This window comes from Bufo gargarizans, chromosome 3 (genome assembly GCF_014858855.1).
Source record: "Bufo gargarizans isolate SCDJY-AF-19 chromosome 3, ASM1485885v1, whole genome shotgun sequence".
Taxonomy (NCBI): Eukaryota; Metazoa; Chordata; class Amphibia; order Anura; family Bufonidae; genus Bufo; species Bufo gargarizans.
Window position 1 is genome coordinate 547,210,492 of NC_058082.1, and position 10,427 is coordinate 547,220,918.

A 10,427-nucleotide genomic window follows, 5' to 3' on the forward strand; every position below is an offset into this window, starting at 1 on the left:
ACCTGTCAGATGAAGGTTGTTAAAAATAAAAATGGTGCCAAAACCTTGCCTCACAAAAAACATTATATAAAGCAATTAAAAATCATATGTACCCCAAAATAGTACCAATAAAACTGGCACCTTATCCTGTAGTTTCCAAAATGTGGTCACTTTTTTGAGTTACTACTGTAGGGGTGCATCAGGGGGGGCTTCAAATGGGACATGGCATCTAAAAACCAGTTCAGGTAAATCTGCTTTCCAAAAACCATATGGCATTCCTTTCCTACTGCGCCCTGCCGTGTGCCCGTACAGCCGTTTACGATCACATGTGGGGTGTTTCTGTAAACCGCTGAATCAGGGTAATAAATATTGAGTTTGATTTGGCTGTTAACCCTTGCTTTGCTACTGGAAAAAATGGATTAAAATGTAAAATCTGCCAAAAAAGTGAAATTCTAAAATTTTATCTCCATTTTCCATTAATTCTTGTGGAACACCTAAAAGGGTTAAAGTTGTAAAATCAGTTTTGAGTACCTTGAGGGATGAAGTTTCTAAAATTGGGTCATTTTTTGGTGGTTTCTATTATGTAAGCCTCACAAAGGGACTTCAGACCTGAACTGGTCTTTAAAAAGTGGGTTTGCTTCCAAACTTCTAAGCCTTGTAACGTCCTCAAAAAATAAAATGTAATTTTCAAAATGATCCAAACATGAAGTAGACATATGGGTAATGTAAAATAATTACTATTTTTGGAGGTATTATTATCTCTTATAAAAGTAGAGTAATTGAAATTTGGAAATTTGCAAATTTTTCCCAATTTTGGTAAATTTGGTATTTAAAAAAAAAAAATTTAGGAATAAAAGTTTTTTTTTTTTAATCATTTTTACCAGTGTCATGAAGTACGATATGTGACGAGAAAATCTCAGAATGGCCTGGATAAGTAAAAGTGTTTTAAAGTTATTACCACATATAGTGACATGTCAGATTTGCAAAAAATGGCCTGGGCAGGAAGGTGAAAACAGGCCTGGGGTTGAAGGGGTTAAAAAGCAATTGAAGGCGTCAGCCTAACACAACTAACGTAGTTTAGTTAACAAGTCTAGTTAAGCATGTGTGCCAAGTTTACTACCTCTGTAAACAGTGATGTTAACACAGCCTTTGCTCCCCCTCCCTACTTTGTCAAACAATTTGACGCAGCCAATCAATCAACAAGGCTATGCCTGCATTAGGGCTCTTCTGCTTATTTTTGATTTGAAGTAGTAGTTTGTATTTTAAGTAATGCGATGTATAATCCAGACGAGCATGGGACATGGTTAATCCGGTATCTGCCACATATCTACCACCTATTTGTACCTACCGTACTTTGTTAGGTTCCTCAGAAGAACTTTATTTATAAGGTGTGAACTGTGACATACAGCATGTTGGGAGGACATCTATGATCCGTGTTCCCCTTAATATGGTGGAGTGGGAGATATAGGACATGAACATGTGTCCTAGACTCTCCTCCCATGTGTAATGGGGGCAGTTCCCATCCATGGGGTGCATGGGATCTATGACATTTGCTCTATCTTACTGCATTGACCAGTGCACAATATATTAAGCATGGAGACCGTCTCCACAAAATATACTTTGATCCTGATTTTTGGCCCTTTGCCTGCCTATGTTTTTCAACAAATTATTCTGTAACCTTTCAACTGGCAGAGGCTCATACTCAGATATCCAACATGCAGTATTGACCCTCTGACTCTTGAGCATTAACCTGTGCTAACTCTCGAGTATTGGGATGGAAAATAGGAATACTTCCGGGCAGTTGGGCGTCTCATCCTCCACTTATCTTTCCACATTAAGTTCCTTTTCCATTTATCTACCCCCCTCCTTATACTCATTTACCAAGTGCCATCTATCTTGTGTATTTTTTAAATATCTTATCAAATCCAAACACTTTTTATCCAATACAAATTTTATTAATTCAAATTAACGATCAGGTGAATATAGAGGAGATTTAAAATGAAACATATTTGTCAAATCCATTCATGCATTTGGGATGTCTCTTTAATAAAGTCTGACCGCTGAACTTCTACAAACAGAATAGAACAAAGTAAGAAAATAAAAGAGAAAACAGATAGGAAAGCAATTCAAGGAGCTCTAGCTGAAGACAAATCTTCTTAGGCTACTTTCACACTGGCGTTTTGGCTTTCCGTTTGCGAGATTTATTAAGGGCTCTCACAAGCGGTCCAAAACAGATCATTTTTGCCCTAATGCATTCTGAATGGAAAAGGATCCGCTCAGAATGCATCAGTTTGGCTCCGTTTCATCTGCATTCCGCTTTGGAGGTGGACACCAAAATGCCGCTTGCAGCATTTTGGTGTCCATCTGACGAAACCGAGCCAAACGAATCAATTTTCTATGACACAATCTGGCACACTAGAAAATGGATCCGTCCTCCATTGACTTTCAATGGTGTTCAAGACAGATCCGTCATGGCTATGTTAAAGATAATACAAACGGATCCGTTCTGAATGGATGCAGACGGTTGTTTTATCTAAACGTATCCGTCTGTCAAATGCGAGTGTGAAAGTCGCCTTACTTTAATCTCATAATAGGATTTTGGGATGCAGCCCATTTAGTCCAAACCCAGTTGAATTTGGTTGTAGCTGTAATAGTTTCTGTACTATAGCCAGATATTTATAGAGAACCTGTCACCACAAAATGTGATGCAATCTATAGACAGCAAGTTATACAGCAGAAGGAGCTGAGCAAATTGAAATTCTCTTAATTTTGTGGAAAAATATTCCATAAAACTTGTCATTTATATGCTTTTTTATCAGTTTTTTTTAAATCATTAAGACCATGTACAGCTAACAGACGACCGGAAAATTGTGGCTGCTTTCTTTGAGAAACAGAAAAACACCTGTCCATAGGTTATGTCTGATATTGTTGTTTTGCTTTATTATAGTAAATGTGGCAGGATTCCAATACTTTACTCAACTCAAGGACAGTGAAAGTAGCCATTTATCTAGTCCTAGAAAACACCTTTACGTTACATTCTATATGAGAAATCATCCTTAGGCAGCAGGTCCTGCAATGGAGCTCCACACCTGCTAAATTCCAACAATTTCAACATTTCAGTGGACTGCCACCTCACTGAGCCCTCTGATGTGCCACAAGTCCTGATATCTGGTATTTTTTGCTCAGGAATTTACACACATACATCTTCACCCTTGTGAATTCTCTGATGGTTCAAAAGACTTGATTTATGGCTAAAACATTTCCCACATTCTGTACATGCATTTGGCTTCTCTCCTGTGTGAACTCTCAGATGATTCACCAGACTTGATTTTTCAGTAAAACATTTCCCACATTCTGTACATGAAAATGGCTTCTCTCCTGTGTGAATTCTCTGGTGTTTCTCAAGACTCGATTTACAACTAAAACACTTCTCACATTTAGGACAAGAATAGGGCCTCTCTCCTGTGTGAAATCTCTGATGTTTCACAAGACTTGATTTCTCTCTAAAACCTTTGCCACATTCAAGACATAAAAGTGGTATTTCTCCTGTGTGAATTTTCTGATGTATCTGAAGACTGTGTTTATGACTAAAACACTTATCACATTCAGGACAAGAAAAGAGTTTCTCCCCTGTGTGAGTTCGGAGATGTCTAACATGATGTGCTTTCAAAGTAAATTTTTTATCACATTCTGTACATGAATATGGCTTCTCTCCTGTGTGAATTCTCATATGGGTCTCAAGATGTTCTTTATGAATAAACAACTTCCCACATTCTGTACAAGAATATGGCTTCTTTCCTGTGTGAATTCTTTTATGAGTCTCAAGATTATTTTTACGACTAAACCACTTCCCACATTCTGAACATGAGTATGGCTTTTCTCCTTTGTGTTTTCTCTGATGCTCAACAAAACAGGATATCAATGTTTTTTCACTTTGTAAATATGAAAATGGACTGTCATTGTTGTTAATTTTCTTGTGAATAAAAAGGTTTGATTTATTTTCAAAATCTTTCCCATATTCCGAGCTTGCAGACATCTCAGTTTCTGTTACTGGTAATCTGTGATCTTCTACTTCATAAAAAGAAAATGAAATTAGACGTCTATGAAAGCTTCTCATTCAGCCTTCACCTAGAAAAGGTAATTATTTTTTATTAGATAAAGAGGATCTTTTATTTTTTAAATACACATAAAAAGCACAAATAAAATATGTGTCAGTACCATGAAAGTAACTATATTTATAAAAGAAATGTGCCAAAGTTATAAATATTAGCTGCCAATAAGACATTAAATGCATTGGATAACCCATAAAGTACTAGGGATTTTCTGTTTTTGCATTTTCATTTTTTATTCCCTGCCTCCTAATGTATGTAAAAGGTAAAAAATCAGTTTCCAGTTATGAAGGGAGTTATATTTCGATATACATGGAGACATACACAAGAGACATTACAGACAGATATGACATATAGGGTTATTTATTAAGACTGTCTTTTTAGATGCTGATCTTAATCTTAATAGCCCCTGCACTGGCGTTTGATGCTCCTAACAGCCTTCAATGTACATCAGCATCCTTGCTGGTATAGATTTAGATCTTTTAATATTCTAAAACTTGGCAAAGAAAATGATAACTCAAACCCCCTTTACCCGACCACGCCACGCCCACTTTTTTAGAGCTGGCGTACGTGGCATGGAAGGGGAAGAAGTTGCATATTTGACCGTAAATCCCCTTTGCGACCGAATCTGCAACAGATATATGCCAAAAAGTGGTGTATATCTAATCATAAAGGACCCCCATAGTACCTACTGCAAAGAAAAAGGGGGTCATTCAGCACATCCCATTCCACAGGTGCACTCTGCAATGGCTAGAAAACACAGGAAAAAAGTGTAATGCAGCAGCACTCTGAAAACACATATAAAGTACAACAATGTCATAATCATAGAAAACACTAGTGCTAATGCTACGCTTATTTTGCAAATGAGATGCTTAGCAAATACATTTTGTATTTTATTTTATGGTGGCCGCCCTGTCACATAACAGGTAGGATTTAGTGTTAGGTCCCCGTCTGATAAGAGATCGCCTTGACGTGTGGCAGGCGGGCCCAAATAATTTTGTACAAAATGTATTTGACTTGTAGGGTAAACCAGCTCACCTGCCACATGTATTGCAGTCCTTGGGTGCACAGGAAACCATAGTGAGACCTTTTGAGACAAGGGTAAAAAAAAAAGAGAAAAATAATCCAGCACTCCAATAATTTTTGAGCCATCTGTTCTTTTATTGCGGTACAACCTCCATTTGTGTCATTCGCAGTCTACGCGTTTCAAACTAAGCAGTTCTTATTCATGACTCCATGAACTGCTTAGTTTGAAACGCGTAGACTGCGAATGACACTAATGGAGGTTGTACCACTGTACTCATTTTTATCACCGCAATAAAAGAACAGACGGCTCAAAAATTATAGGAGTGCTGGATTGTTTTTCTCGTTTACCCTTGTCTCACAAAATGTATTTGCTAAGCATCTCATTTGCAAAATAAGCGTAGCATTAGCACTAGAATGTTTTCTATGAATATTACATTGTTGTACTTTGTGTGTCCCCATAGTACCTATACACAGCACAGATTGCAATATCTTATAATTCTTTCCACTTACAGTCAGTCCAGTGACACTTACCAGACATGGACCCTCCACACACTCAGGACTTTATCTCAAGTCAGTGTCTTCTCCTCAGCAAGTCAGTTAACTGAGTAAAAGCCATTGTTAAATTCCAGCTTTCTGAGCCATGCTTGGTTCTTTTTTACCCCTTTGGTGTCTATAGCTATCTGCTCCTCCTCTTCCCCCAGAAGACGCCCAGTCCCACCTTCACAATCAATAAAACCTTTCATCAGATCTGGCTTCCATCATTACCATATACAATGGAAGAATAATGGTGCCACCTCCTCATCAACAAGTTTAGCATTTTCTGGCCTCTTGAGATGGTCCTTCATTTACACATTGTATTTACAGGGTAGATACCTATTGTTCACACTCCTATTTAGCATCTGTAAGGCCCCTTGCAGACGAGCGTGTCCGGATTAGGTCCGGATGCGTTCAGTGAAAATTGCGCGATTTCGCAGACAAAGTCATTCATTTTTGCCTGCGATTGCGTTCAGTTGGTCAGTTTTTAATCGCACGGGTGCAATGCTCTCAGATATCTGTGGCTTCATCACTGGTCTGAAAATGAAGACCTCTTTTGGGTATCTGATTGGATTTCTCCTGGCTGTGATTAATCCTTCATTAGGGGCCATGTACACCATTGACTCAATTTTATAGATTTTAAAAATACATGATACTTTATTCCAATTGATATATTTTTAGGACAAAACATTTGCTCTTGGCCGATCTATGGATTTTCTGGCACACAAAAAATTAGAAATAGAAGACAAAAGTGTAAAGCAAAAACCCAGATTAAATTCTGCTTGTTCATAAAATATATTATGCAAATTGATAGAACTTAAGGGAAAAAATAAAAATAATAATCATTTATGATCAGTGCTCCTGGATTATTTTCATTAACACATACTGAATGAAATAAATAAATAAAAACAAAATATTATGTATATATATATATTATAAAAATGTTTATACTGTACATAGGTGGACTAATCACTGGGATGGGATGGTGTGTTCCTGCCAGTGGTTTCACCCCTTGTGTTCTGCAGCAGCATGCCCTCCAGATCTGTCCCCAGCATACTTATGTAGCAGGCAGGCAGCTCTCACCCTGGGTTCACACCTGAGCGTTCGCGATGGAGCGCTCTGTATGCACGATTGTACCGGCGTTTACCATCGCGCATACAGAGACAAGCAAACTCCCATTGTCGCGTGTTCCCGAAATACGTACGTTTCCTATGTACGGGAACGCGCGACAAAATGCCCCAAGGAAGCTCAATAACTTTGAGCGTCGGGCGTTTTACAGCGCGATCGTACGCGCTGTAAAACGCCCAGGTGAGAACCATTCCCATAGGGAAGCATTGGTTTCTCCTTGTTGAGCGTTTTACAGCGCGTAGGAACGCGCTGTTAAACGCTCAGGTGTGAACTTAGGGTCAGTCTTAGGACGGAGTCTAGCTTCTAAAGATGGCGCCGCCAATGCCACCTCCACATTACCTCTCCCTGTGCACTACTGCTGCTGTTCCTCCTCTTTGGTCAGAAAAAGAAGGTGGAGGCAACAATAGTGTGGGAATATGTGGTAGGCGGTACCCCGCTGAGCCGCACAGGAGGAAGTTTTAAAGAAGTCAGACTTAGTGCGGGCAAGTGTGGGCATTTTTTGCAAGCAGTGTGAGCGGCCACTGAGCGGACTTATTAAACTTGTGAGCGGGGGCACAATAATTGCTGTGCAGCCATCACCCGCGCAGCTTAGAGGAAACCCTAATTGCAGCAGGGGAATCTGACGGTGCGCTTCTCACACAGTGCTGCACAGTGATCTGTGTCTGCAGGAAAACGCTGGATGTGAGCATCAAGAACAGGACAAGATGAGTAGTTCTAGTTTTTTGTTTTATTAACACAGAGGGAATTACAGCTATGAAGGAGGCACAATGTGCATTACTACTGTGAAGGGGGCATATTGTGGACATAACTACCGAGAGGGGACACAAATGTGGGCATAACTCCAGTGAGGGGACATGAGGTTAGAATTAGGGGGCAAATATCTGAACATAACTACTGTAAGGTTTGTGCAATGAGGGCAATACTACTGTAAAGGGGCACACTTTTTTAACGCATTGGTGGGTATCAGAGAAAAGACCCACCTCGGGTGCCAAACACCTTAGGCACACCACTGTGGCCAACAAACTGTTTCCTGGGCCCTCCAAAGAAACAATGGTTACTGATGACAGGAAGAACATTTTGTCTGTTCTGCGTCAGGGAGGGCCGACCCACGCGCCCTGCTCTACCTGTTTCTCAAGTCTCCCACTTACTGTAACTGCAAGAACTGTTAAAAATAGGCATGAGCGGACCAGTGGATGTTCGGATTTGACTAAACTTTGTTTCAAAGTTCGGTTCGGGTCCCGAACTTGACCCCGAGCCCCATTGAAGTCAATGGGAACCCGAACTTTAGGGCTGTAAAAGGATACAAAAATGGAGGCAAGAGCAGTACAATTGCCTTGCAAACAAATGTGGCTAGAGAAATGTCTTAACATAAAAAACATTAAATAAAAATAAATCTTGAACCAGGAGGCGGAGGTCCAAGTGCAGTAGGAAGTTCAGGAGGCTGCCGAAGTGACGGTATAGGTGGAAGAGGTAGAGTAAGAAGCCAACAATGTTTGTATTTTTTTATTTATTTTTTTATTAATTCTGTGTAGACCTAAAGCCATTTTTTTGGGTGCAGCCGGCAAACTTCTCTACTCTGCCAATATAAAAAAATAATAATCCTGAGCCAGGAGGTGGAGGACGAGGTAGACATTGCCATGTAAGTGGAAGAGGCGGAGGAGGTAGCCTTTTTTTTATTTATTTTTTTATTTGTGGAGGCCCCAAAACATTGGGAAATGGCAAAGAGAATGCACAAACTGTGCTCGAGTATAACAATGGCTGGGTGCAGCCAGTATACTTCTGTACTCTGCCCAAGCTACAGACAAGTCCTGTGGGATACATGCCTGGTTCATTTTGATGAACGTGAGCTTGTCGAGCACCTCCAAGTCATAAAGAGCAAGCTCAGGCCATGTGTCCAATTTGGAGACCCAGAAGTTATACAAGAGGAAACCCATCACTCAGTACGTGCAGACGTGTGAATACATACTGTTCCACCAGGTTGCTAAAACGCTGCCTCCTGCTAAGACAGTCCATATCAGATGGTGTTGCTGGATGTTGTGGTGTGCTGACAAAGGTTCCAGCACAGTCAGCACTGGTAACAATGAGGTTATTGTGCAGGCACTGCAGCATGTACTCGCTCATGTGTGGCAGGCTGCCCATAGGTATTGCAGCAGTTAGGCATTTCCCTGTTGCGGTGGGGGATGTGTCCCGATTAGTGTAGGTCCATCCACTTGCATAGTCCGCTAAGCCGCCGTATGCCCGAATATTGTACTCTAAAGATGCAAAAAGGAAGAAGAACCCTTATATGTGGGCTCGTTGTTAAAAATGTATTCAGTTTTCTATATGTTGTTAGGGTTATTTCACGTACGCGCTGGTCAATGTGGTCTTTTTGCCTTTTCTAATATGGCCACTGTAAGGTCGAAAGACCAGCGCGCATGCGCTGGTCAATGTGGCCTCTTTACTTTTCCAATATGGCCACTGTGAGCTCGAGAGACCAGTGCGCATGCTCCATAGGCCGTAGAGAGCGGCATCACGCTGTGCGGGAAGTAAGCGCGGCTCGGGCATGCATGGTGGAGATGGCGGTACGCCGAGTTCGGCGTGTATCATCTCTGAAGTCGCCATGTATCTGGTTTGTGTGTACGTTTCCCCTCCCTAATTGAGCCCATCAATATTATAGCACCTGACACTTTATTAGGCACAGTCCCTTTACACTTGTGTTATGAATTAATTAATTATCTAAATTATGAACACTATGAATTTTGTGAGATATGTATTTATCACCAATGTGGACAGGAGTTGTCTTTTTCATTATGCACTTTATTTCAAATGTGCACCATTACCTTATAGTTGATATTCTGTGGCGTGATTTATCAATTATTTATTAATCACTTGTTAATTTGGTTGTTTCATCACTTGTATGTATATATACTGGTCATTTGGTCCTTGGTCTTTGCTTGAGAAAGGCTCTTAAGTTAAGCCGAAATATTGCTGTACCGCATGGGTGAATAATTTTTATATTTTTTATTTTTCAATTTTGGAGTGCTGCCCTTTTTTTGGTAATATCTATACTAATAAAAGCCCTGTGTACGTGCTCAGGGCTGTTGTCCGTGCTTGTGTGACGATTACTGAAGTGCGCATGCGCAGCGCACAAACCAATCAGCACACACTCCACACACACTCAGCAGGGTGCGTGTGTGCCGATTATATACCATCAGATCGGAGTTTTCTCCAATCCAATGGTATATTTAAACTTGAAGCGTCCCCATCACCATGGGAACGCCTCTATGTTAGAATATACCATCGGATTTGAGTTAGATCGTGAAAACTCAGATCCGACAGTATATTCTAACACAGAGGCGTTCCCATAGTGATGGGGACGCTTCAAGTTAGAATATACTAAGAACTGTGTACATGACTGCCCCCTGCTGCCTGGCAGCACCCGATCTCTTACAGGGGGCTGTGATCCGCACAATTAACCCCTCAGGTGCTGTACCTGAGGGGTTAATTGTGCGTATCGTAGCGCCCTGTAAGAGATCAAGTGCTGTCAGGAAGCAGGGGGAAGACCTCCCTCCCTCCCCAGTTTTAAATTCATTGGTGGCCAGTGCGGCCTCCCTCCCTCCCCAGTATTAAATTCATTGGTGGCCAGTGCGGCCTCCCCTCTCCTCCCCCCTA

General features: G+C 40.8%; 1 protein-coding gene across 1 annotated transcript; it reads right to left on the bottom strand.

Moving 5' to 3' along the window:
* Positions 1–2,470: 2,470 nt before the first annotated feature.
* LOC122932738 (gastrula zinc finger protein XlCGF52.1-like) lies at positions 2,471–4,103 on the bottom strand. The gene has a single exon (XM_044287333.1). The coding sequence runs from the start codon at positions 4,094–4,096 to the stop codon at positions 3,170–3,172; it is 927 nt and encodes a 308-aa protein (XP_044143268.1). The 5' UTR covers positions 4,097–4,103; the 3' UTR covers positions 2,471–3,169.
* Between the last annotated feature and the right edge of the window lie 6,324 nt (positions 4,104–10,427).